Below are 26,258 nucleotides of genomic sequence, written 5' to 3'. Positions count from 1 at the left end.
GCTTCCGACGTTGCGGGGCGAGATCTTGGGAGATTGGCCTGCTTCCCGTTTAGATTCGACGAAATGAAAATACTAGAGAGACGATGACTACAGATCGCCTTTCAGGGCGGAGCTGGTTATGTTCTATGATTCGGAGTTTTCCCATGCGGAATGAAGGGATTTTGGTTGGTATGGTTTGCACCGCATTGCACGTACGGATTTCTCTATGTCCCCGTTCGGAATGGATCCGAAAATCCGCAAAGGAGAAAGGGTTTATGAGATGGATTCGATAGAACCGATCGTCTACGATAAAGAATAATGGCCTTGTCTGCGAATTGTACATTGCAGATCCCACTTGAGTTGGTTCTTTGAAAATCTCCGTGATATCATTCTTAGAAGCGATACACGGCCCACTCGACACTCTGAATGCCCCATCTCTGATATGTCCGATCTTGCCAACCTCTACGTGTTATAGTTCGCTTGAACTCGGTATGTATGTGTGTGGAGAGAGATTTTCGATACATACATATACAGCGAAAATCTTCGTCAAAGTGTAGAGGAAATCAACGATTGACGTCCAAGATATCGTGATGTTGTCAGAAAGAGGAAAAATCATTTATCAATGGTCCAGCCGACGGTCAGGTGCCTTGACCGATTATTTTGAATATTTTTAATTTGGACAAGGCTGAAACTTCAAATGTCTCCCTTTCTTTGCTCCACCGCCATCATCAGCTACTAAGTATTACTTTTACAGCAATTCATCACACACTCCCTTCCAACTCTGCCAGACTCAATTCCTCCGCTAATCCCATTCTCAACACTCTAACCACATCGCGTCCAGAGACATGGCGATCCTTGAACTTGGACCGCCAATCCCACCCTCTTGCCGCATCACCTTTTCCATGCGGAACCAACACACCACTGCTGCCTACGCTCTTTCCTCCGGTGCCCATACTGGTTATTTCACTGCGACCCAACATCTCCGATCCCATCATGCTAAAGCTAAAACTCGAGTTCGTCCCACTCGACATGCTCTTCTTCAGCATCGCCTGCGGACTTGGCGGTTGCGAGCCGTGGAAATTTCGCAGAGCGGCTTGGAGGCACTCTTCCGTAGCATCGTACACGCGCGAAGAGACGGTCGATAAGTCTTCGATCGCGGCAAGGAGTGAATACATCTGTTCGGTGGTCAAGACGCGTTTACCAGATGTGCCATTGACGGCGAGGAGCGCCGTGGCTTCACCGAAGAGAGTCAGGAGTCCGTCGACTTGAATGGCCGATTGTCGCTCGGGATCGTAGAGACCTCCGTAAATGCTGTCGGCGGCACTGTTGATTGCAGCGATGAGAGCTTTGGCCGCTGCTCGACTGCGTGCCAGAGGTCGAAGGTTGGATTTGGCCCACGAAGTCGGCGCGTTATCCTCGTCACGCAGGTTGTAGAATCGTCGGAGGCAGGCGTAACCGACGAGATAGAATTGTAGCATCTCTGCAGCTTCCGGGTCCACATCCGCAATGTCGGCGAGGGCTGTTCTCGGATTTCCGACAAGACTTTGGAGACCATCGTCCATTTCGGTGTCTGGAGGATACGCCCGGGACTGCACCAAGGAGTAGCTGATGAGTAGATCGACCAACTGACGGATTTTATGTGATGCATGACTCCTGGCGTAACACAATAGAGCCGTTCCATACTCTGTGGTATTGTTGACCAGATGATCTCCAAATCGATCGGACACTTTTCGTGCCTCGTCCTGAAGTCCAAGATCTGAGCAAAGGTTGGTGAGCTTCTCGGCCCGTTCTTGAGTCACCACTTGGAGTTGCTCGATGAAATTGCCGACCGCGGTATGCATTGCGTCGCGATCGTCTAATCTCGTTATGACCGAAATGGCAACTTCCCAGCCTTCAAACAGAGAACCATCTGAAAGTCGCAGAGTTTCCTTTTCAAAGAGTTGCTCTGCGTAACCCAATAGCAGCTCATCCTTGGTGATATCCTGCTTCGGGGCACCATAGCTGAGCACCATAAGATCTTCTTCACTCAAACCAGCCGGTCTGGCGGGAGGATCCTCTTCGAGCCAACCGGCCTTTACGCCAACCTCGGCCACCGCCGCAGCTACGCACTGAGACAAGCCACGGAGCACGATCAAGGCGCTTTGAGTGCTTCCTTGCAGGATCGAACCAAGACCCACTTCGATGGGCGACATAGCATTGATTTGGAATGAGTTCTTGTCATTTGGATCGGTCACACTGAGGAAGGAATCTCGAAGTCGGCCAAGATAAGGATAGATATCGTTGTCATCTTCAGCCCTGTCATTGGCGCGGCTGACATCGAAGCTCCATTGAGCCACTGAAGTATCCGCAGAGCCATCCCACCATATTGTCAACGAGGTTGCCGCTTCAAGCCAGTCTTGGGATTGAGCAGCAATCTCCTCGACACTCCCGAAGAGAATACCGTAGAGGATTTTGAGATTCTGAAAGATCGTCCAGGGAATCGTCGATCCAGATTTCTGACCAAGTTTCCCAAGTGAATTTAAGCCCAGCTTGCGCAGTCCGAAGTTCTCCGCTTCGAATGAGGCAGTGTCGTCGTCATCCTGGCCAGAGGCAAGCTCGGTCAGGTTTTCTAGCTCTGATTTTACTTGGCTTCGAAATAAATCCCAATCAGGTCCAGCGACATCCCAATCCTCGGATTGAATGGCCGGACATGAATTGAGCAGGACGCGCGCTCGATAGATGACGCTCTGCACCGACTGGAGCTGGGCACCCTTGTAACCAGCACCATCCGTTCCATCATCCGCGGCAGATGCCGCATATCTGAAATCGGCTTCGGCAAAGAGTTGCATCACCATTTGCAGCTTCCCTCGCAACGCCAGGCTCTGGACGGCGTCCCAAAACAATTCATGGGACGTGCAATTCGGTTTGGCCGACGCAACAGTCCGGTACAACGGTTCATAGGAGACGTGATAGGTATCGAGCCAGTCCAGAAGAATCTGTGGGGTGGAGAGGACCATGTGGTCCGGAGACGGTGGATGATGAAGCGCCAGAAGTAGCGAAGCGAGGTAGTTGGCCTTGACAAATGCAGGGGCTGAAGGTTGTGGACCTATATCGCTGCTATCAAGTGAGGGACGATCCGCCGCCACAGACCGTTGCCACTCCTTGATGAGCTCCAAAACATGTTCAGTGACGGCTTGAAGGATTCTCCCGCCGTCTTTCAGGTCCTGTGCCTGTTCGTCGAGTTGGCGAAGGATCTGCTCTGTCCTGAGAATGACCTCGTCGGGTTCAGTCAGCGGTGCGCGTCGCGCCCTGGCGCCTAGCTCCTTTGCCAAATTTCGAACGACCGAATCATCGCCCTTGTGTGGGAGTGCGGAGAGTCTTGGGGTCCGTAGAGATTGGCGCAACACTGATATCCTCGATCCCCTTCCGTTGTTGGGGCTGAATTTCATGAGCGAAGCCGCGGATTGTTGATTGACTAATTGAAAGCCTCGAGGGGATGGGAATTGGTTCGTTTCATCCGGATCACCCTCATCCATATCGTCCTCCGTGTACCTATCTCCATCTTGCTCCACAGTGTCTGAGGCTACCGATGTATTGAAAGAGCTTGGAAACCTAGCGTTCAATTTTGCAGATGTTCCATTCTTGGTGCGCGATTCGGCCGGACTGAATTTGGATGTATGCAAGGGAGGAGAGGATTTGGAAGGCTGGGAAAGTTGCAGCTTCCGGACGCCAGTGCCAAAGGTCGAGCTGCCGAAGATTTGAGAAGGAGGGGGGGCGATAGGAGTAGTGCTGGCATGTTCAGGAGGCTTGGAGGAGAATAAATGCGATCGTTGTTGTGGATGTTCTTTGCCAGGAGTGGAATTGATGCTGCTCGAATAGTCGGCCGTAAAACGGTTCATGATGGTTGTCGGAACAGGTTGATCATAGCATTTCGATCAAGATCAACGAAATTGAGCCCAAATGGGACAGAGTAAGATCCCAATTGAATGAATACTGTTGTTGCCCTACTGCAATTCCAGGATGAACGACAAGTCGTAACTAACCAAAGATTGGTGATTTGCGCGCAGGTCCGCCGACAAACACGACGCGCGCCAATCAATAGATGATGCCCCCACACCAACGCATTTTGTTCGACACCCCTTTCTAGAACCCATCGGCTTTCCTAGACAGTCCTCTACGCACAGCATGTTACAGGCATACAAGAGGATATTGGAGATATTGAGCTTTGTCGGCCGCAGCCTGCCAGTGAAGGTCCACAATCCCGCAAAGCTCCTTCATTTAGACAGAAATCAACCATGCAGCAACCCTGGACGAGTCGAGGCTCGTCTAGAGGAAAATTGGCAACACCTGCGATACAAAGTTACTGCACCTCTAGAGCCGAGGGCTGTCGGCTAGCCATGGACCAGAGTGGAGAGCGCTGAATATGTACATCATATCTTCGTTATCACCACCTATCGCGAGCGTGGAATTGAACCGACAGTACATAAAAAGGTCTACTAGCTCCTCAACACAATTGAATCAAGACTTGCTACGAGTAGACCAATGTCTGGGAAAGCGGCCATGCGCGTGTGAGTACAAGCGCGCAGCCTGATCTTTCCTCTACTCTTCTTCCCATCCTCAAGCCTCTCCCTTTGTTTTACTTGTAACATCACTCAAAATGGCTTCAGACTACAAGTTCCAAGGCTGGATGGGCCTCAACAAGGACTCGGCCAAAGGCAACCTGGTGTGGCAAGAGTACACTCCCAAACCCTTCGAGGAGACTGACATTGACATCAAAATCACTCACTGCGGCATCTGCGGTTCTGACCTCCACACCCTTCGCAGTGGCTGGGGTGCCTCGCTTTACCCCGTCTGTGTCGGTCACGAAATCGTCGGTACCGCGGTACGAGTCGGATCTAAAGCCGAGGGCGGTATCAATCCCGGGGATCGTGTTGGAGTTGGCGCTCAGAGCCTCTCTTGTCTTCGACCCGACTGTGAAGAGTGCTCCAATGACGCCGAAAACTATTGCCAAAACGGCCAGACCACCACCTACAATAGCAAGTATCCGGATGGCAGCAAGTCCTATGGAGGATACGCCGATTACTGGCGCGGGCCTTCTCATTTCGTCTTCAAAATCCCCGACGCTCTGGCCAGCGATGTGGCTGCGCCTATGCTCTGTGGAGGGATCACAGCGTTTTCACCACTGACGCAATACGGGGCCGGGCCCGGCAAAAAAGTTGGTATTATTGGACTGGGCGGTCTGGGTCATTTCGGTGTCATGGGAGCAAAGGTCCTAGGTGTTGATAAACTTGTCGCTATCTCACGAACCTCGTCCAAGAAGGCCGACGCCATGAAGATGGGTGCAGACGACTTCATTGCCACCGACGAGGACAAAGACTGGGCCACGAAGCACAGAAACTCTCTCGACATCATCGTCAGTACCGTCTCTAGCCCGAAGATGCCTTTGCCCCAATACCTCCAACTCTTGAGAGTCAATGGTGTATTCGTCCAAATCGGTGCCCCTGAAGACAACATCCCCTCATTCAACGCGTTCTCTCTTCTGGCAAAGAAGATCAAAGTCACCGGAAGCGGCATTGGCAGTCCAAAGGAGATCCGGGAGATGCTGGATCTGTTTGCAAAGAAAGGCGTGCACACCTGGAACAACAATGTTCCCATGAAGGATGTCAATAAGGCTATCGTTGATATGGATGCTGGAAAGGCAAGATATCGCATTGTTCTTGTGAACGAGAAGCATGCATCACATATCTAACGGGTGCAAGACCAAATAGGGAGGTTGACACCTAGAGAGCTAGTGTTCAAATCCAGCAGAGCAATTGAGACCTTATCCAAAATTGCCTCCGACTGCTAGCCATTGAACTATTCAATACCCATCAGCGCCGCAAGTTCTTCCGGACTCAACGTGCTTCTTCTTCTCGAACGTTTCCTCGTCTTCTTCATACCTGACCGCCTTCTTTTCTTGGTATCGTGTGACGATTCCTTCTGCACTCCCAGTGCCTCTGCTTCAACAAGGGCAAGCTTTTCTGCCACGGTCAACCTAGCCTCTTGTCGTTTGATCTGGACACCAAAGTTAGTTCCATGCGTCTTCGACCTAGCCAATATCAAGCCCACCTGTCGCGGAATTTTGGATTCCACGGGCGCAAGTTTATCATTTTCGGCGTCGGAATGACCATCCCGATGGTCCCGCTCAGGATCGACCCTTTGCCCCCATGGTGATTGTGAATTCGTATCACGATTCGGCGAGTGGTTCCGATTGAGATCGATGGCCTGTAACGGTCGAATCGGCTTCCCTATATTCAGACCCACTCGTCGAGAAATTGAAGCAGGCCGCTTCGGTGAGGCTTTCGGCAGGAGGTCGACGTCCGAATCCCGCTCTTCTTCGTCGTTCATGGTATTGTGTGGAGGCGAACCACCGTTCATCTGATAGGCGGGCTCTTCGTCTCGATCCTTTTCCAGTTTGCTATTCTCATATAATATTGATGATAACTCTTCGTCAGCTCCAAATACGGGCTGTCCATTCGGAAGCATCGCCACACTCTTGCCGAATTCTAGATTGGAAAGGTCCTTGGCTGACAACCCTTCGCCATTCGCGGCCATCTGTCGGCGCCAGTTATCCATCATGGTCACGGCTCCTTTCCATCTTGCAGCCATCTTTTCCCAGCCCAGTCTCAACTGGATGATTTGCTCGTCTCGTATTTGTACTTCCTCAATTGGGACGAATGAAGGATCTCTGAGGATCGATTGGCAGTGCTCCAGAATGGCCCTCATCCGATCTGCGAGGGCGGCGCATGATGTGAGGTCCTCAGGCGTTTGGGCTGCTCTTCGTCTTGACTTGCGATATTGGCCGGGTGTGCCCATTGCGTTCTCCCCTTCCTCATCAACAGTTTCTTGTTCAAAGCCAATGAGATCACAAAGTATTTCCATGGTGTCGGTGATAATTCTTCTGAGTGATACATTCTCAGTGCTTGTCTCATTCAACACGGCTGCCAGAAAATCATTGGTTTCTTTCTCGAGGCTCCAGTCGGAACTATTCGCATCCTGCCCGTTTCGCTTCTCTCGGGCCTTGATTTCTGGCTCCCAGTTTATCACATTGATTTTCATCCCCGACGCATCCTTTTTTCCTCGCTGGATCCCCGCCAGATGGGCCTTCAACTTATCAAGCTCGACATCTCGTTTTCGAACGTCGCTCAAGCACTTGGCGCGCACTTGCTCAAGATTGGATTTCATTTTCAACATCTGTTCCTTGAGTTCTTTGGCCTGGGCTTCTGCTTTTCGAAGTGCTACTTTACTTGTGCGTTCGTGGGATTCGGCGGAGGCGGCACTTCGGGTCAATTCCACGTTCTTGTCTTGCAATCTTTGGAGGTCAAGGACGCGTTGTGCCTCATCGGCGCGAGCTTTTCGGATATTGGTCGCGAGATTTTCTCGTTGCTCCGCATCTTGATCGCGTCGGAGAACTAGCTCGTGGACGAGATTGATGACCCGGGACATCGTTGCATCAGTACCTTGGCCATGCCGGTCGGGGCAGGCAAAGTCGATAGGTTTTCCATTCGAGAGAAGGCCGCGAGCAAGTAATAGATTGTTCAGATACTGAGACGCCCGCTCTAGGCTGTGCGATTCCATGGTCGGTCCGGTGGGAGGTGGAAAGCGGACTCTGCATTGATATCGCTTCTTTGCGTTAGACATAAATAAACACTCCCCTTTGGGGGACGAAGTGACGCCGCCCTATGTGACTCATACTCTAAGAGCGGTGATAGGTGAGATTCTACGTGGCCGCGACGCGACGTGCAACTCGTGAGTGACACGTGGTCAAAGTCCAATCCTGGGTGTACTCATTGATATTACTCCCATCCTCCAGGAATCTGTCAAACTCTGCATTGCCCTAACGATGTTCGAATGGCTTCAGAAGCTCAAAACCGCGAGCAAATTGCAAAACTCATTCTCGACTGTCGGAAAGCTGCCAAAGAGAAACGCTTCTATGCCGCCTTAGAATCGGTTACCACGGCCTTACGGCTCTCTGCATGCGACATGAGCACTTCTTGCGAGACTCGCTTGACTCTTCTGGATATTCGTGTCGCTGTCTATCTCCGCATGTTAAAAACCGACCGAGCCCTTCGTGATGCCAAGGCAATGATCCGGGTTGACCGTAAAGATGGACGAGGCTACATTCGATGCGGTCAAATCGAACGACTGCAAGACAATAAAGCTCGCGCCATTGAGTACTACGAGCACGGCTTGAAATCTATCCCAACCTCGGACCCGTATTTCTACTCGATCACCGAGAAGTTGCACGACTTGAGAGAGCAGATCAAGAGTGAGCTCTTCTTTTCCCGGCGTACAGATCCGATGACAACTCTGCCGCTGGAGGTGGTTGAATCTATTCTGTCTTTTCTGGACTACAGACAACATGTCCAAATGTTGCGCGTTTCGAAACCTTGGAAGAACATGCTCCTCGGGAGGCCTCCCTTGACAAATACCATCGCTTTCCCTCAGGCCAGCAAGGATATTACGCCTCGGATGCTACGCGCCACTCTCAGACGTGTGAGAGCTCCTAAGACAGTTATCGCACACAACCTGACGAAAATCTCGGCAGAGATCCTCAATACAACTCTTCAGCGCTGGGAAGATTTTACATCGCTTCAACATCTCGAGATCGACAACCAATGGCTTTCGGGCTGGAAATTGCCCTTGTCCAAGTACAATTTGAAGATTCTTGTGCTCGGTCCTGACCCAACCATATCAAGCGAGGATGTTTCCATTATTCTGCGAGACTGTCCCTCTCTTGAAATCGCTAGATTTCAGAAAGTCCTTGACTTCCACCATCCTGGGTCCAATCCTGAACGGGGACGTTGGATCCTGGCCAGTAAAACTCTCAAGCAACTTTACATGAATGTGAAACCTTTTTCTGACCGGCTTGACGCGGTGAGTGGATTCACCCGCCGTGATGGTTGATTCTTGTCTGCTAACTCTCTGGCAGGGCATCCTCCTCTCGGGATTGCCACGGTTGAAATCACTTTACTGTTCCGGTATCTTGTGGAGTGACTTCGATACTTCAATTCGAAGACTTGATCTCCGTCATATGAAGCAACTGGAGACTTTGATAATCAGCGGTTCCATCCTACCAAACATCCATCTCCCTCAGACCATCAGGAAATTGAGTTTTCACTCAGTCGGCTGGCACGATGACGAGCTCAGTGAACCATTTGCGGTGCTGGAAAACCTCCAGACTCTCGTGGTTGACGAATGTGGTTCATTCCCAGTATTTGTACTACCGTCAATCACCACCGGGGCAGAACACGTGACCCTTGAAAATTGCACAATAAGAGGCTCACAGCAAACTGGGCCCCAGTTGGAACGCCTGTTCCAGTCCGGTTTTCTGAAGGACGTCAAGGTTCTCCGCTTGAAACAACACCATATCGTCGATTCCTGGAGCCAATACTTCATCGACGGATGCCCCATGCTCGAGAATTTGCATCTCGAGCAGGCCCAGATCACGGGAGTATTTGTGTCTGACATGCTCAAAAAGGCAAAGCCCTCCAAAGTGCGCAAGATTACTTTGGAAGCATGCCCGAAGGTGTCGAAAGACCTTGTTGCCTGGGCCGATGCCCGTCACGTCGAGGTCAATCTTATTCCCGCTCTGGAGGGTTTACGTGCTCACAGAGTACGCAGTATAGACTAGAAAAGAGAAGATAGACGAGAGCAAGCCAAGTAAGGATACCCAACGGGTGCAGGGAATGAGACGAGATTAGTAGATTCTCCTCAGGTTTCGAGCGTCCTCATCGTCCCGACTAATCCGATCTCTGTGTGTTTCAATAGACATGGTCATCACCAAACTAGTCGTGTTCGAAGGTGGTACGAGGGAAAGAAAAAGGGGAAAGGGGGGAACGGAGGGGAATGCAATGACAGAGAAACATGGAAGAAACCTCAAGTTGCTTCAAAAGCAAAGTATTTCCATCCTGCCCATCAAATATCTCGGATCTGATGGGCCTCTAGTTCTAATTGAGTGATGGAACAATGAAAAAGAAGTCTCAAACTTGATATAGAAATTTAACCATTGTTATCTCTGCTAGGCCACAAAAGATACGATGGCCACTAGTGCGAGCCATCTCAGAGCCCAGCACCGGCAGTGGGCCTGCTTTAAAACAGTATCTTCTTTAAATCTTTCCAGTTTAATCCTGTATTCGTACTCCTTCTGTTTAAGCCCAAATTTCCATATCTCTCAATTGTACCAGTCATAATATACGTCCCTTTTCTCTCTCTCAATTCTTACTCCTCTTTCATTTACCAGTCTCGTCCCAATACAAATCATAATATTTCCAGATCCTCAAATTCGGCCACTAACCCATCAACCTCCTCCCAACTATTACTCGGTTCGAAATCCATCGGCCGACTAGCATAACATCCGACCCACACATTGCCTTTTTGCTCAGCACCTCCGAAGAAACCCATAATCTCGCGCATCTTTTTCCACCCGGATCCAACGTCCTCTGGACTTCGCCATTCAGGATCATAGGCGGACGTTTGATAATAATCTAGCGGCGGAGAATTCAGGTGGGGAATCTGATACCAAATCCACAGGGATTCATCCACACGTTCGAACTTGAGGCGCAGAGATTGTGATGTCAGTGAATAAGGATCAAAGGTCGATGACGGTGAAGGCATTCGAGCCGAAGATGACCAGTCAGCGCCGCATGGTGAAATGGCTACTACAGAGGTAGCATGAAGTTCTCCCCCCGAAAACTCAAGCCCTGCTTTGGCCCATTTCCCTGTGGCTAGGGTCTCCGTTCCCGGCCTCGAGTATCGAGGGCTTCTCCGAATCGTGGGTGGCGACCGTGGTAACGACGGGGCGGGAAGGGAGCCCGCAAAAATGACAAGGCCTGCTTGATCATATTCCATGGCAAAATCTGCTGAGACGGTGACTTCGGCGAGGATAAAAGCTTGCTGAAGGCGCTTCAACACCATGGGAGCGCTGGTATCATCTGACGCGGCGGGTTTCCGCCATATGCTGGTATTGGGTGGCGCTTGGAGGGAGAAATATTCATGTACGTCTTCGGGATGTTCAAAGTTGGAGCCCACATTAACTGCGGTGAAGCCAGGGCAGGCGAGCTCCATATTGGGTCAGGGCGGCCGACGAAGCCGGAGCGATTTCAACAAACGAAGGAATCAACGCAACGCTTGGGATGAATAAGCTGGATCTGCTGGGCAGAGAAGGTGCTTGAAGCAATAGAATGCGCAAAGGACGGATGGATGGATAGATGGACAGCGAGCTGCTCTCGTACAGATGGCGTCGACGAATCACCTGGTCAAACTTTCGCAGAGGGAACTTTGCAAGGAGGAAATAGTGACAGCTTTCGTCGAAGGTATATGATATATGCGTCGGGTAAGGGCAAGCAGATCTCAACGGCCGTCAATCACGTTGACTGGGGAGTGGGAGTTCAGGACGAGACAAGACACTGACAGATGACAGGAGCATTGCAGGAAAGGTTGAAGGAGGTTGTCATGTTTTAAGCTAAAGTAGAGAGGTCAAAGAGCAGCGACATCCGAGCGTTGTCGTCAAAGAGCCGCCGCAAGGGCATTTGTGAGGGTGGGAGGAAGTCGAACAAAGTACGAAGTAGAGGTATTGAATGGAAGTGGCCAAAGTGCCAATAGCGAAAAAGGACCTGAGTATGAATGGAGCTTGGTCCACCGGGAAGTCGCTTTCAGGGGGGACTAAAATGTAGCCACGAGCTGAAGGAAAAAAAAAAGAACCTTGCTGAATGTGAGATGGGTTGGCCGGATGCCGATGAGTCGCCACGCCCTGGCGGAACAGCCAGGGCTGACCAATGAGGCCTTTGATCACACCAATGTACTATCAACAGAACCGGGGCCTTGGGAGAGACGGGCCTGGGGGAGGGAGACAGGGACCGAAGAACAGGGAGGTCACAGGTGGGACGGGCGGTGGCCCGTCGTTGTCCTCATGACCGACAACGGAGGCTGGACGCTGGAGCATCCTCGCAGTCAGCAAAGATGGAGAAGGGTGTGGTGAGCGACTGGGACGATGAGGTCGTGGCCGGCTAGACCGCAAGATTGCAAGAAAATGCGTGTGCTACCAAACTTGGATTGTAATGGTCAAGTTCTGGTTACACCGCCGACAGAGGACCCATAGACCATGGCGCAAGTGCAGTGGCCACACACGGTACAAGGAGAGATCATTGCTATCCATGTTAATGAAGGATGAAGTGGACAAGTGACAAGAGACATTGACGGGCGGAAAACCCCCCAGGCTCAAAAGCAGAGAGCCAGGGTTTCTCGTGCTTCTTGTTCTCGCTTTGCTTTGCAGCGGATTTACTATTCTCTCTTTTTCATCCGCCACCACCGCCGCCGTACCTTGTGCCTCGTGCATCCGTTACTTCATAAACCTCCCTCAGCCAATAGATCTCCAATCTGCGGCCTGAGCCTTTCTCTTCCCTGGTCCTCGTGGCTCTCACTGGTGGACCATCCCAAATCTTATCCCTCTCCAGCTGCTAGCCTTGTCTTGACGTGTCTTAGATTTCCCTCCTATAATCTGCCATCGCACGGGAGCAGAGTTTCGACACTGGGAACTCGGCTTCGTCCGACGTTCGAAACAGTGACAAATCCTCCCCAAGACCCAATGGCTGAATGACATGAAAATTACATTCCTCCACACGCAGAAGTACCGGAATCTGCTAGAATCACACTGCCAAAACAATGCCCCGTGCGGACAATGTCATTGCTTGCAAGAGGAAGATCTAAATGGATCAAGGATGATAAGCTCAGTGTTTCTCTGCCAGATAAGTGGACGATGATACAAGATGACACGAGATCCTGAGGGTGCAAGAGCCAAATAATCTGGGTATTGACGACGAGGTCCGCAGACAAGGGAAAGAGGAGTTTCAGATTCAAGTCATCCAGGCGAGGTAGACAGAATTTTTTCATCTTGAGTCAGGCATGGTTTCGCTATGGGACAACTCTACAGCTGATGGAAATGTCACTTCTTCCCCTTGCCTTTCTTCTTCTTGCCAGCGCCTCCTCCAGAGCCTGTAGTAGCGGTGGCAGCAGGCTTCGCAGCATCCACATTCAGATCTTCGTTCACCACTCCACCCTGCGTTCTGTCTTCACCACCTCGTTTGCCCTTCTTCTTGCCCTTTGGTGGTCGATAATAACTCCTGTCTTTCATCGGAAGCCACCGTTCAGGGTCTGGTTTCTTGGTTTCATCATAATCCTTCGGTAATCTCGATTTGCGGATTCGTTTAGGCTTAGCATTGCCTGCGTCAAGTGCCGTTCGCTTCCTGGCCTGGCCCAATTGTGCTATCGTGAGAGCATTCAATGATTGAGGAATACCGGCATTCTCCAGGGCGTCGACATCGATGTTGCTGACAAGTTCAGATGTGGGCGTCAGCTTCTCGGCATTTAGGTTAACCGGAGCCTCGTCGCCGAATGCATGGGACGCAACATAACCAGCTATTATAGCTTTATCATCTGGTTGTCGTTCTTGGAGCTTGCTGAAGAGATCCGCTGCTAGCTTGGCGTCGTCTTCATTTTGTGATTCCAACAGTGAAACGCCGGCAGCAGCGAGCAAGCTTGTTGGAGCATTCAACTTGGATTGCCAATAAGAGGCGGACTTTGCTAGTTCCTTCTTGACGTGTGCCTTCTGACCCCGGTGCTTGTATAAGCTAATCAAAAGACTCACTAGGCTGGGATGGAACCGAATCTCTTGCTCGTTTTCGGCGACAGAATCTTCCAGTCGTTTGATGAACGACTCGAACAGTTCAACAGCAGAGGTACTGTCGCCAATCGATATGTACAGCTGGACCAAAGTGATTATCAAGCCAATATCATTCGGTCTTTTCTCCAGTTCGGGCAAAATTTTGCTCACCGCCGCTTTGCCCGTATCGCCCTTGGCATGGGCTGCCGCATTGAAGTATGAGGAGAGAAGGACTTCGGGTGATAATGAAGGAGAAGAATGACCTTTGATTCTTTTGGAGGTGGACGAGATGATGCCGTCGAACTTGAAAGTCTGAAGGTCCAGTGTAGTCTTGTTGGATTCGAGAGGCACACTCTGGTAAGAGAAGAGCCTATCTTCGGGAGGAATTTTTGATGTTGCATGGAACACTTTGTGCGCAAGGAAAGGGTTCACCAAGGAGGAAGTCAGCAGAATATTGTTCTGACCAATTTTCCGAGTCGAGACGTCGGATGCTTCCTCGGCGCTGATTTCGCTAGCCATCGCCTCAGCTTCTGAGGTTTTTCCTAGACACTGCAAGACAAATAACTGTTGAATAGATATCGGGAGAAGCTCGTCTGCTTTCTGCTGGTCTGTTAAATCGTCAGAGTGCTGGCAAAGCCCTTTGGCTCGTTTCAGGAGAATCTCGGCTTGCGCAAATTCTCCCCTCGCGATGCTTCCACATGCGGCATTATATGCAGTTTCAAATGCATCTAAATCCTCTCTTCCAGGTCGCCGTATCGACTTTGGATCTGCAGCACCGACCCATTGAGCCTGAGCATCTATCGCACCTTGATTAACTCGGAGGTCATATTCCTCAGACTCGTACTTCTGGCTCCTTATGCGCCTGTAAAGTTCGGACGTCTTTAACGAGTCCTCTAAGCGGTATCTGGACTGAGCCTCGATATGTTGTGCGCCCCGTTCGTTTATAGTGGACGATAGTTCTGCGGCTTCTTCTAATCGACCTGTTTTATACAGAGCATATGCATATTCCAGTTCCACCGTCTTTCGTAATCTGTCTCCTGTTCCTTCGATGAACTTAACGGCCTCGCCGTATCGGTCAAGTTTGAGGAGGGCGACAACCTTGACCTGTTGGGCTTCGAGATCAGATTTGGCGGCTTTCAGTGCCTTGTTGCTTGCGTCTAACAATTGTTCGTGGTCATCGAGGGTGGATTTCTTAAGGAGCGCGGAGAGCGAAGATGAGCTGGTGGCGGCGGCCATGCCGCTGGCAGAGGAAAAGAACAGGACGAATTCGCGGCTACTGAACCATTCTCTGGATAACGAGGAGAGCAGAAAGGACTGTCAAGAGGATGCAGGTCTCATACGCCTGCGGCTTAATATCGACCTTGACGCCGAGGAACAGGAGTATGTTGAACGTTACGGGCCCGAGGCCAGCGATAAAAGTTGAACGATTTGATTATCCCCCCACAACCAAAATTGAAATTCTCCGCAAACAGTTTTGGTTCGCAGAAAGCAGAACGATGTCGATGCTACTTAGATCCGAGAGCACGCGACTCCTTTGGATATGGCCCACATCGATGCTGAGAAGGCTCTCAAAGGAATCATTGAACACGGCTCGGAGAATAGTAACTACCACAAGGCAACTGATGTGTGAGGAGTATTTTAAGGGCCGCCATGGTGTCGCGTTCGACCGTTCAGCCTCATGATCAATTCTAACTTCTCACAATTCCCTTTTGGCCTTCATCACCCGCATGGACATTCAATTGTTCACGCAGTCAGCCATTTTACGGTCTGATGCCGACTATCCTTCGCCGTCTGTTTGATCTCCCAAGCAAACTATTACGTCTCCCTTTCAACTCATTCGGGGCCGTTTTCGCGCCCAAGCTACCAACCTTCCCCTGCGCCATGGACGTGTCAAATGCTACCTTTCCTCAAGAACTTATCAAGATTATCCAGAATGTCGCAGACAGTCGCTTCATTGCCTTCGATCTTGAGTTCTCAGGTGTCGCGCCCAAGCAGCTCGGTGGCAGGTCTGAAAAGTTTACCCTGCAAGAATTATATCAAGACTTGAGATCAGCTGCACAAATCTATCAAATCTTACAAGTGGGTTTGACCATTGTCACCGAGGATGTCGAAAACGGTATGTCATGCGCGAGGACTCGTCATTGTCATGTCCAGGTTCTGTGTGGCTGTTTTCCCAGGCTGACAGTAAAAGCACGCTATATTGCTCGGCCTTACAATTTTAATCTCTGTCCTTTACCGGCAATAAAGGAGTCAGCGTTTCAACGAGTGTGGTCGTACAATAGTGGCGGTGGGGCTGCCACCTGATCTGTTAACATTTTCAGAACTGACACTCGCAGCAATTTCTTTTTTGATGCGCAATGGCTTCAGTATTGACCGTCCGCTATTGCAGGGTGTGCATTACCTATCACGGCAAGAGCAAGACCAGATACGGAAAAATTTGATCGAGGCCCAGCAGGCACGAGCGAATATTCCAGATATGATCTTGAAAGAGGAGGACTCTGTTCTAGTGGACCATATCAAACAGTCAATCAAGCAATGGCAGGAATTGCCAAAAGATCAGCAAGAGACATATATCAATATACCAGCAGAAGATGCTAATGACCCAATCCCCTCTGCCCTGAATCGATATCAGGTTCGTCTGATACACCAAATCGTGAGGAATGAATATCCTAGCCTCAGGACACAAGGCATGGGTCATTTTGTTCAAATCACGAGCCCCACGGTAGAGCAGCAAGCAAACCAAAAGGAAATACAAGAACAAATGCTGGAACGCGAGGTTGGGAAAGCCGTCGGATTTCGGTGGATAGTTGAAGCTATCATCGGTGGTGATATTTCCACCATGCCGCATTATTATGTCCGAGCAGGTTTTCCTGAAGGAAAAGCCCCAAAGGACATCCAGAACTTTCTCGACCAGTTACAGACAAGACTCAGGAGCCAGACCCGGGCTCTCGTGGGCCACAACTGTATGACGGATGTCATGAATCTGTACCGATGTTTCTTCGGTGATCTTCCGGACCGACTTGAAGACTTCCGCACAAGGCTGCACGAGTTATTTCCTATCATTCTGGACACCAAATACATCGCTGGCCTTGAAAGTAAGGGCCGGAATGATACTTCGCTCCGACAGGTCGAAATTGACCTCTATTCAGAGGGAATGCCGAAAATCCATCTCCCCATCAATTTTGATCGATATCTCTATGCTCCAAATTATCATGAGGCGGGATTCGATAGTTTTGTGACGGCAAAAATTGGCCTCAAACTCTCCGCAAAGCTGAAAAGAGAGCGCATAGATGTCAAGCTATTGGGAGGACCTGCTTCTCCGAGCCCCACTGGTAATTCGACATCGGTAGCTGAAGAAGGTGAACAGGAGGCGACCGCCGCAACCGCCTCGCTAGAGAAAGGTCAGCAGCAAGGATTCACGGATAGCCTGGTTGAAGCGATCAAAGCACCTGTGACTGTGGTAAAGTCGATTTTGACGAGTCCAGAAAGCAGGGTTCAAGACAAGGCAAACATTGAAAGTGGCAGCGGTCCCAAATCAGTGAATGTCATACCTGAAGAAACAACTAGTCTGGCACCTCCCACTACGAAAAAAGGCCGACGGGGGTTTCAAGGACGAATAACTGAGCCAGAGGATCTGAAGTCAATGTCCCAGAAATCAAACATATTCGACATGCTCGAAGATGATCCTCCAGAACCCGGGAAGAAGGAAATCGGGGAACGAGAGAGAATTGCGGAACTGGTGCGAGAGGGCCAGCTGATCCCTCGATGGGAGGAGGATGCTGAGTTCTGGAAACTGATCAGTAACAAGTTACAAGTCAACGCATCTCAGGAAGGTATTCTGGATTTGATGTAGCGTTGAGATGTGTGATCCATCGTCTTCGGTACTGTAAAGTTAGGACACTGGCAATGGGGTTCTCTTGAGGGCGGGTGGTCGGAAAATCGGGAGAAGTTGATAAGTCAAGAAGAGCAGAATCTTGTAATTTAAAATCCTGCCGAGGTTCAAGCGTGACAAGCCGACTTCAACCCCAGACTTTTGCTTTCCCAGAAATGGGATTTTGATATCCACTGCTTTCGCTTTCTCACACCTACATCAAACTTCCTGGTTCCTTTTCTCTCGGTCAGAGATATGTCTGTAGGCTCAGATTCTCAGTCCAGCTCGCAGCATCTCTCCTCGACTCACGCCTCCCTCACTCAATCGAACAAGAGAACGTCATCCGAGATCTCCAAAATCTACAAGCATGCCTCGCAATTATTTCTTACTCGAAGATTGGTAGAGGCGTACGAAGCATTACAGCCAGTTGTCACTCCCCCAGAGAAGACTCGACCAGATGATAGTCCTGCCCAAGCACCGATCGCCACTGCGACAACTAGTCAGCGCATCAAGATTTGGAGCTTGTACGTCACTGTATTGAACTCCATCGTAGACGTTGGATCTGAAGAAGGAAAGAAGTTATTCGGGCAGAGAGAATACAGGGATATCGTTCGAAAGGTTCAAAATGGTGATATTTGGGAGCAGGTGGTCAAGGATGGCTATCAGGGCCGCGAAGGCTCGGTAGACGCGGAGGTCGTCTATAATTTGTACAAACTCCCTCTCACCCTCCAAATTCGCCCCCTTGACACTAACATGTAAAGGTCCAATATACTCCTTGGGCAAGCCCCTGACCAAAAACGCAACCAAACGCGGCTGGAAACCTACCTTTCATCATCTTCATATCCTGAGCTCGACCTCTCGACCCAGCTCAACACTGCCCTTAGCAATGGCCGACAACCTGGTTTGAACGGAACAAATACACCAAAGGATCTAACCTCCCGAATTAAGATACTCGAACTCTTTACCCTCCATGTCCTCCCCCGCAATGATGAATGGGATTACGCGAAAAGTTTCATCTCTAATAGTGACATCCTAGACGAGGAACGTCGCGAGGCGTTTATGCAGACTCTCCAAGAGCTTCAAGAAGCGACCGAGCAAGAAAAACTCGGATATGCAAATGAGGATGTGTGTGCAGAAGAAATGCAGCAGTCACAGGAATCGGTGGTCGGTCCGGGGGCTTCCCTTGAGCCTCCATCTCAGTCAAGAGGTGCTTCGAAACATCAGAGAACAAGCAGCGAGGTCGACTATGGCATCGAAAAAGAACATCCGAGTGGCGGCCGAGCTCCGTTCAAACCCGAAAATGGCACGTCCACGAAGAGTTCGAACGATGCTCCCTTCACTAGAGTTCCTCCTCAGCCAGTTCCTTCATCTGCAACACCGCGCTCTCCTCCTCGGCCGGCCGAGGCGGGCCGACATCAACTCTCTCCTCCCGCACAAACGCCAAGACGTCCCACTCGCAGACCGAAGGCCTCGAATCAAAACACCATGCTCGCGCAAGCCCGGCAGTTATTCCTGGCGCTCTCGAACTTGGCCCACAATTTGGCCAGTACGGTTTCCAAGAATCCTACCACATTCTTGAGGTTCTTGCTTTTCGTGTTGATGTTTGTAATGGCATTCAGCCAAAGACAAGTAAGAGAGAAGACGAAGAAGATGTTGAACAAGAGCTGGGAGAAAATCAAGGGAACCGTGGGAATGGGGGTCAAGGTTAGTTATATTTGAGGAAATCAATATGGTCAGGATGATTGGAAAACCTGCAACTAGGGCTACAATTGAGCAACTTGCTAGATATATTCTTCTCAACACTGGCAATTCCGCGATGCATATGGCATCCTCGGCGTGGATATGGCGGATTGAAAAAGCACGGATTTGGCCCTCTACCATACAAGGAGGGATTTCCACGTCGTCTTGTTATCGGAACTTATTCTGTATGATTCCAAATTTAATTAATTCAAGGCACTTGAGATCTTTTTGAATGTTTGAAGTTTGGAATCTACAAAAAAAAAAAACCCCCCTGTCATGCCTAGACCAGACCCGAAACACCTCATCATCAGCCTTGTACACAGTACACATCACATCAATTACCCCGACACCACTTCCCATCATCCTTCCTGCTTTCTGCTCGTGTCTAATGGCGATGCAGATCGCTTTCTCCAGCAGCGACTTTCTCACTCCAATTAGAATTGATCCCAAATCTCAGAAAAAGAGAACCACCACTGTTTCCAAGCTCGGCAGATATCTAGCTTCACGATTACTTGCTGCCAATATCGCCAATCTGCTGAACTCCGGTCTTGACGCCAGCCTTACCCAATCTCTCGAGGTACTCGTCACCCAGACACGAGGGGGTCAAAAATCCAGAGCCATGGTCGTTCTTGACGTCCTCCTCCTTGGTCAAAAGAACCATGGCCGCCTCGGCCAAGAGGAGGGCGGAGAGCAGGTACATGCTGCCCTCGTAGCGGAAGGTGGCGAAGGCCTTGCGCGGAGTTTTGGAGAGTTGTTCGGCGACGGCGATGGCACGAAGCTCCAGGACGTCACCCTTGGTCGATTCTTTGCTGGGGCCGGTACCGGGCTTGTACTTGGCGAACATCTTCATAATGGCACGGGTCGGTGGGAAGGCGATGAACAAGGTGAAGAGGCTCAGGGCCAGGTGGATCAACATGCCGGCGAGAGGGCTGCTGACGGCCATGTACTCCTCGTAGGTGAAATTAAAGCCGTAGAAGTAAGGTGTCAGACCCGCCGATCGTTGAACGATGGCTTGGTTGGGTTTGGCGGCGACCGAGGTGGTGAGGTGGCCCAGACGAGGATAGGACCAGACACCGGTGGATTTCTGCAGCCCAGTGCGCATGTATGTGTTGGGCTCTGGATTGCGGGGGTAGATGTTCTCCTTGGTAAATGGGCGAAGGTGGGATGGGGAGAGCACAAAGGGGTCGTTCATGCATTGGGCCATCACTTGGGCTGGGTAGTGATCCATGAGGCCCAGGCCGGTGGCAATGGTGCCTCCACTGGGGCCGGAGGACTTGAGCTCGTGGACAGAGGCGACGACATCCATGACACCGCAATCCCAGACCTTGCGGATCAGGCGAGTTGCGATATAGGCGACCAGATCCGAGGGAGCGGATTCAACGCCGACCTCCGGGATCAAAACGGCACCAGTCTTCTTCGCGGTGTCCTCATATTTGACAATAATATCTCTGACCCAAGGAGTCTCGCCGGTGACATCTAGATAATGGGTCCCAGATTGAGCACATGCCTCGACGACCGGGGTGGAATACAAATGGTACGGTCCCACGGTGTTGAGGAGGACTTTGGTTTTCTTGGCGAGGGTACTCAATTCAGGGGCGGTGAGACTGGCGATGGTGATGATGTCGGGAGTGCTGCGTGTCGAGTTGAGGGACTTCAATTCATTGACCAGAGACTGCAGCTTGGACGGATTGCGGCCGGCAACTGCCCATTTGATGTTGGTCGGCAGGCTGGACGTGATATATTCAGCTACCAGCTTGCCCGTGTAGCCAGTCGCACCCAGGAGGATGAGATCGTATTGTCGTTTGGTAGCCATTTCTGTGCGGGAAAAAGAAAAAAAAGGAAAGAAACAGGGAGAAGGGGGGAGAGAGATGGACAAGGAGAATAGGGGATTGAAAAGAATGAAGAAGTGGAAGAAAAGTACAAGAAGTAGATATATCAAAAGCGCTGAGATGTCAGCAATTGTTTAGGTGAGTTGGGGGGGAAATCCTGAACAGTAAAATGCTGAAAAAAGGGACCCACGCACTGGAGAGAGTGCGCACGCTAGAAACGCGAGAGGCTAGACCCTGGGCAAAATCCTCACGGGGGCTGCCCTGAGACGTGCAGTTCTTGGGGCCCTTAAGCTTCGCTAACTGTCAAAAGAGGCTCTGGGTGGCTGGAGGCCAGGCGTGTTAGGCTAGGGGGAACGGCTACTCGTAGAGGAATGGCTATGGGCCGAATACACATGGCGGCGGAGAAGAAGGAGGGATTGAGGGCGGGTACTGGGAGTATTTTTGGTACCAAATCACCTTTTTTTGCATGCAGTATGCACCGCCAAGTGGTTCAGGAGTCCGATGCCCAATAAGTGGCCAAGAATTGACAGATTCCAGGCTCAAGATCGATAGTCCATGACAAAGTACGTAGCAGATGTCACTCTCTTTGTACGACAGTCGAGTGAGCACAGTCATCCCGCCGGTGGTACCGTATTAGCATAACAGCGGCAATGACTGAAAGATCGAGAAAAATAATCAAGTACGGAGTGCTGTGTATGGGAAACCACCGTCAAGCACGCCAGTGGTATGATGATAATATGCGAACAATAACGATATAAGGTGAGGTCTGACTTAGTCAAAAGAGCCAGCTACTATGAATGGTTTAGGGCCAACATTTTCAATGAGACTGTTCTCATGGGGCCGGAGGTTGTGCCAGATGGATTGTCGGATTGACGAGATCTTAATTTCCATCCATTGCTGATTTCCCTTGTCAGTTTGAGAATGACTCAGCCACGACGGGGCTGGATATCACGTGATTGCGATCGGAGTCAGGTGACCAGGGAACGCCAAGCCCGTGGTCCGCACTTTTGTGTCTTTCGCGAGATAATTTGATAATTTCGCCAGTTTGGCCCAGACGACAACAGCCTTCCATCAATTCTTCGTCGACACTCGCCAAAATGACGAAGCGCACCAAGAGTGAGTTCTATCCTGACCGATCCACTGCCAAACCAGGGATTGACCACTCGCAGAGGTTGGCGTGACCGGTAAATACGGCACTCGATATGGCGCATCCCTCCGAAAACAAGTCAAGAAGATGGAAATCACCCAACACGCCCGATACATCTGCACCTTCTGCGGCAAAAACACCGTCAAGAGACACTCGGTCGGCATCTGGAAATGCAAGGGTTGCAAGAAGACGGTTGCCGGAGGAGCCTGGACAGTGTCGTAAGTTCAAGAGACAGGCATATACTCTGGGATTCGCAGCAGATCTGACCGTCTCGTCCAACAGGACTCCCGCGGCGGCTGCCGCAAGATCAACTATTCGACGACTGAGAGAAATTGCGGAGGTATAAAAGCACAGTTAGTATGGGGCCTGGAGTTTATTCAATCAACAAAAGAATTTCATGATTCCTCAAATAGCAAAACAGGATTCAGATCAAAACTGGTCTCATTTGCGCAGGACATCCCGCTTCCGCATTGTCGAAAGCAGTCATTGCCTTTTGCCTCATGGCCGAGACGAATCGATAGAGCTGAATCGAATGATCGAACTACCCCCAAAACACGCACGAATCTCGTTCCGTGGTCGATTTTATCTATCCTTCCTTTTCATGATTATATCTCCTTTGCGAGCAAACGATGCCGATTGCTTGTTGATCCCTCACTATCGACTCCGCATGGGTGCCTTGAAATTGCTAGACTTGCTATCCCCTCTTTCTCGAATTCCGTCAGTCCGAATGCAACATGGACACCCGGCTGTTGACTATCAAAACCAACAATGGCAAATTTTGGTGCATGGCGGATATTTCTTATTTCGTCGTTTGGTCGCTAATCTTACCCTATGGCTCCTAAGCCTCCGGTTGCAGATTCACCGCCATTTGAAACATCAAATTCGATTCCCCAGTAGTCCCGTCGCCTATCACCATAAGATCTGAAACACAACTCACAAGGGGGGAAAATTTTGGTCACACACCCTTTCTGTTGCCTAGGGTCATCGTCACTGTCAGATTCTCTGGCCACAAGCAGGCGACCAGCTGATATCGAATGGATCGAGAGACGAACATCTGACCCCATTGGACGGCAATTCTCCCAAAGTCACGCCCTTGCATGCTGGCTGGCCCCAGACAAATCCGGGTGCACTGGAGGGTCACGTGGTGAGCGGGCCAGCGTCATCGGGATAGTTGCCCTATTGAGAGGACCGCTTAAAACGCAGTTCTGGCTGCCTCCACTTACCTTCCTTCTACTCTTTCCACATCGACACCAACCAACGACCATCTTGTCCCCATGAATTTTCAACCACCTGCATCGCGTTCAAACTTGCACGACAGCATCTCTGTATGTCAGACACCTGTATCGTCTGTTTAGGAGACTTGAGCAGTGGTAATGGTGATGTTTCAGCTTTCCCCACGACCCTGGTCAAGTCTCCGCAGCACGAGAACGATCCCACGGCTGCCCGTACCAGCAGCGTCTCGAAGACCAACGATGCCGAAGACGCGAGCGATGCCACACAACCCCCAAACCCGCATCCCAATGAACTGATCGCGCATCTTCGGCCTTGTGGTCATTACCTACACAATGAATGCTTGACACCATGGGTGGAACGTGCCAACAGCTGTCCCATCTGTCGCGCCAGTTTCCATCTCGTCGAACTTATGCATGGTATTAATGGTAAGCGACAACTATGCTCTGTGTCAGCCTAGTCCAAAAGATGATCTGACCGAGAATAGGCGACGTGATCTCCTCTTATCCGGTCGAAGATCGCACCCAAGTTGCCGAGCTCGACCCCTCGATGTTCCTCGAAATCCCTGAAGAGGAGGATGAGGATCAACCTTGCCAGGTGTGCGGCGAAGATGACAACGAAGACGTCCTCATGTATTGTGACGGCTGTCAAAAGCTGTGGCACACCTACTGTGTCGATCTACAAGAGGTGCCATATGGACATTGGTTTTGTGATCATTGCAGGGCACAACGTGAGGTTGATCCTCGCCCACCAGCGAATCCTCGACCCGGACGTTTATCTCGCAGACGAACTCGAGGTCAGCAGCGTCGACAGCGTGGACATGACTCGTCCTGGAATCAAGTGTGGCAGTCGGTCTGGTCACGCATCAATCTTGACCTTGACTTTCCGTATGAGGACGACGAATCATCGGCCACATATCTGAGACGCCATCGACAACGCCATCAGGCCAATCGACAAGCACATGACGCCTGGATGCGCCGAATGCAGGTGGCCGAACTCCATGGCGCCGGTAATCGTTTTAGGGAGACAGAGCCAGCCCTTCCTAGCAGGGCCCGAGGCGCCTCAACCCCGAGAAACCGAAGAATAAGATCGCCTCTCCCTCAGATTGAGGACGCTGACGAACTCATGGCGTGGCGCGCCTTTGAACAAGCGCGAGCTTCATCCAACGAACCCAGTTCATCTCACAAGAGAAAGAGAAAATCAAGGACGTCCTCTCCAGCAGAAGGAGGAACAGAGTCAACTCCAGTGATTAAACGCAGACGCCCCAGTGTCTCTCCTCGTACCACCCCGGAGCCCGGTGCATCTTCGGCCGCCGCGGCTCGCCCTCGACAATCATCACGCTTGACCAGCCCCATCCCGCGACGACAGCCCACTCTGGAACCCGGTGCGCCGAGTTTTCTGCAGTCTTTGCTGCAAGAAGTGGAGGAATTTGGTACGACCACTCATAGTATCAGTCTCCCTCGACCTTCTCCCCGTCCGGCAGCCAGTCCAGCCGCCGAACAGAATTCTCCACGACCGTCCTCGCCAGCTTTATCCCCTCTCCCCTCTAACCACTCTTCGCCTCGAGCCATGTCTTCCACTCCACCACCTCCAGGAGCTTTGAGGCCAGGCTCCCCGACTGGCCTATCTTCGAGTATTCAACCTGTATTTCCTTCCACCGAATACTCCCCTTTGCGCTCCGTGTCTCCAGAACCGGGTGGCTCCACACCGTCAGAGGGCTCTGGTCATCAACCCAAGGGATCGAAAACGACCCCGTCGACTTCCATCCCCCTGGCACAACCCAAAGTGCGAAGTCGGATTCCACGAGTACTAGAACACGCGTCGACCCCGATTATTCCGTCCCGATCCACGGATACGTCCCCCACGCGAGCGAGCATGTCCTTGACAGCTAAAGCGGACGTGCAGAAACTGGTCGCCACCGCTCTCAAACCACATTATAACGATCAGACCATTACAAAAGACGAATACACCACCATCAACCGTGACATTTCCCGAATGCTGTACGATAAAATTGGTGATTTTGAGGCTCTTGATGTTGATGGCAAAGCCAAGTGGGAGAAAATTGCGGGGGACGAGGTTAACAAAGCAGTCGACGCTCTCAAAGCTCAGGGATGACATGAGGGGGCCCGTTCTTTTTACGATTATAATCATTGCATGAAGCGCATTGGATTCCGCATTTTACGACCAGCTCACGATGTTATGACATGGGATGGATGGGATTGGGAAACACCCGTGTGGTGAAATCGCGGGATTCTGCTCCAGCTTTTACTCCATGAACCATGATTTTATGGTGTGGCATTTCTTGCTGTTCGGCTCGAGCGATGGCGAAGGGAGGCTCTAGTCCCGGTACTACCACGGGATGGATATCATGTATACCGTCGAGTCAGATGAAGAGGATTGTACAAACATGATGAAAGGGAACAAGGATACGGAGGACTTTGTCTCGGACTTTTGGCCTAGCAAGCTGAAAAGATACTCAGATCAGAGTTTCAGTAGAAGGAGTGAGTTACATTCATGGATTAAGAGGGGGGATCAATTCACCTTTTTACTGCATGGCCAGATTGACTTCCTTCTTTCCTGCTCGGACATGGCTCTTCTCAATGACGTGGATGGCTAGATTGTTCCCAGAACTGACACATCACAATTGATGCAGCTCTGGAGAATTGCAGAGAGGGACGGGTCGTTTGATGTCAAAGATGAACGGACTTTGAATGCTCAATAAGTTTTCGGATTGGGCAGCTATTCCGATCGGACATTGAGCACTCCGGCGCTTGGCCGGAAGAG

The 26,258-nt window shown here is 50.8% G+C and overlaps 11 protein-coding genes across 11 annotated transcripts; 6 read left to right on the top strand and 5 right to left on the bottom strand.

The window, feature by feature from the left end:
* Positions 1–740: 740 nt before the first annotated feature.
* Z518_05415 (uncharacterized protein) lies at positions 741–3,857 on the bottom strand (the record flags this gene model as incomplete). The annotated part of the gene is made up of 1 exon (XM_013416227.1): positions 741–3,857. One exon carries the CDS (start codon positions 3,855–3,857, stop codon positions 741–743), a length of 3,117 nt encoding a protein of 1,038 aa, XP_013271681.1.
* Positions 3,858–4,615: 758 nt separating this feature from the next.
* On the top strand, positions 4,616–5,707 carry Z518_05414 (uncharacterized protein; the record flags this gene model as incomplete). The annotated part of the gene is made up of 1 exon (XM_013416226.1): positions 4,616–5,707. One exon carries the CDS (start codon positions 4,616–4,618, stop codon positions 5,705–5,707), a length of 1,092 nt encoding a protein of 363 aa, XP_013271680.1.
* Positions 5,708–5,814: 107 nt separating this feature from the next.
* Z518_05413 (uncharacterized protein) lies at positions 5,815–7,575 on the bottom strand (the record flags this gene model as incomplete). Its single annotated transcript, XM_013416225.1, has 1 exon — positions 5,815–7,575. One exon carries the CDS (start codon positions 7,573–7,575, stop codon positions 5,815–5,817), a length of 1,761 nt encoding a protein of 586 aa, XP_013271679.1.
* A 273-nt stretch (positions 7,576–7,848) lies between these two features.
* Positions 7,849–9,631, top strand: Z518_05412 (uncharacterized protein; the record flags this gene model as incomplete). The annotated part of the gene is made up of 2 exons (XM_013416224.1): positions 7,849–8,874; positions 8,930–9,631. 2 exons carry the CDS (start codon positions 7,849–7,851, stop codon positions 9,629–9,631), a joined length of 1,728 nt encoding a protein of 575 aa, XP_013271678.1.
* A 626-nt stretch (positions 9,632–10,257) lies between these two features.
* Positions 10,258–11,064, bottom strand: Z518_05411 (uncharacterized protein; the record flags this gene model as incomplete). Its single annotated transcript, XM_013416223.1, has 1 exon — positions 10,258–11,064. One exon carries the CDS (start codon positions 11,062–11,064, stop codon positions 10,258–10,260), a length of 807 nt encoding a protein of 268 aa, XP_013271677.1.
* Positions 11,065–12,940: 1,876 nt separating this feature from the next.
* Z518_05410 (uncharacterized protein) lies at positions 12,941–14,893 on the bottom strand (the record flags this gene model as incomplete). The annotated part of the gene is made up of 1 exon (XM_013416222.1): positions 12,941–14,893. One exon carries the CDS (start codon positions 14,891–14,893, stop codon positions 12,941–12,943), a length of 1,953 nt encoding a protein of 650 aa, XP_013271676.1.
* A 534-nt stretch (positions 14,894–15,427) lies between these two features.
* Positions 15,428–17,510, top strand: Z518_05409 (uncharacterized protein; the record flags this gene model as incomplete). The annotated part of the gene is made up of 3 exons (XM_013416221.1): positions 15,428–15,773; positions 15,849–15,944; positions 15,994–17,510. 3 exons carry the CDS (start codon positions 15,428–15,430, stop codon positions 17,508–17,510), a joined length of 1,959 nt encoding a protein of 652 aa, XP_013271675.1.
* A 273-nt stretch (positions 17,511–17,783) lies between these two features.
* Positions 17,784–19,247, top strand: Z518_05408 (uncharacterized protein; the record flags this gene model as incomplete). The annotated part of the gene is made up of 2 exons (XM_013416220.1): positions 17,784–18,235; positions 18,290–19,247. The coding sequence occupies 2 exons, from the start codon at positions 17,784–17,786 to the stop codon at positions 19,245–19,247; spliced, it is 1,410 nt and encodes a 469-aa protein (XP_013271674.1).
* Positions 19,248–19,776: 529 nt separating this feature from the next.
* On the bottom strand, positions 19,777–21,081 carry Z518_05407 (uncharacterized protein; the record flags this gene model as incomplete). The annotated part of the gene is made up of 1 exon (XM_013416219.1): positions 19,777–21,081. The coding sequence occupies one exon, from the start codon at positions 21,079–21,081 to the stop codon at positions 19,777–19,779; it is 1,305 nt and encodes a 434-aa protein (XP_013271673.1).
* A 1,113-nt stretch (positions 21,082–22,194) lies between these two features.
* Z518_05406 (60S ribosomal protein L37a) lies at positions 22,195–22,590 on the top strand (the record flags this gene model as incomplete). The annotated part of the gene is made up of 3 exons (XM_013416218.1): positions 22,195–22,213; positions 22,267–22,462; positions 22,527–22,590. 3 exons carry the CDS (start codon positions 22,195–22,197, stop codon positions 22,588–22,590), a joined length of 279 nt encoding a protein of 92 aa, XP_013271672.1.
* A 981-nt stretch (positions 22,591–23,571) lies between these two features.
* Z518_05405 (uncharacterized protein) lies at positions 23,572–25,589 on the top strand (the record flags this gene model as incomplete). The annotated part of the gene is made up of 2 exons (XM_013416217.1): positions 23,572–23,902; positions 23,962–25,589. The coding sequence occupies 2 exons, from the start codon at positions 23,572–23,574 to the stop codon at positions 25,587–25,589; spliced, it is 1,959 nt and encodes a 652-aa protein (XP_013271671.1).
* Between the last annotated feature and the right edge of the window lie 669 nt (positions 25,590–26,258).

This window comes from Rhinocladiella mackenziei, assembly GCF_000835555.1.
Source record: "Rhinocladiella mackenziei CBS 650.93 unplaced genomic scaffold supercont1.4, whole genome shotgun sequence".
NCBI lineage: Eukaryota > Fungi > Ascomycota > Eurotiomycetes > Chaetothyriales > Herpotrichiellaceae > Rhinocladiella > Rhinocladiella mackenziei.
This window is presented reverse-complemented; position numbering and strand designations above follow the sequence as displayed.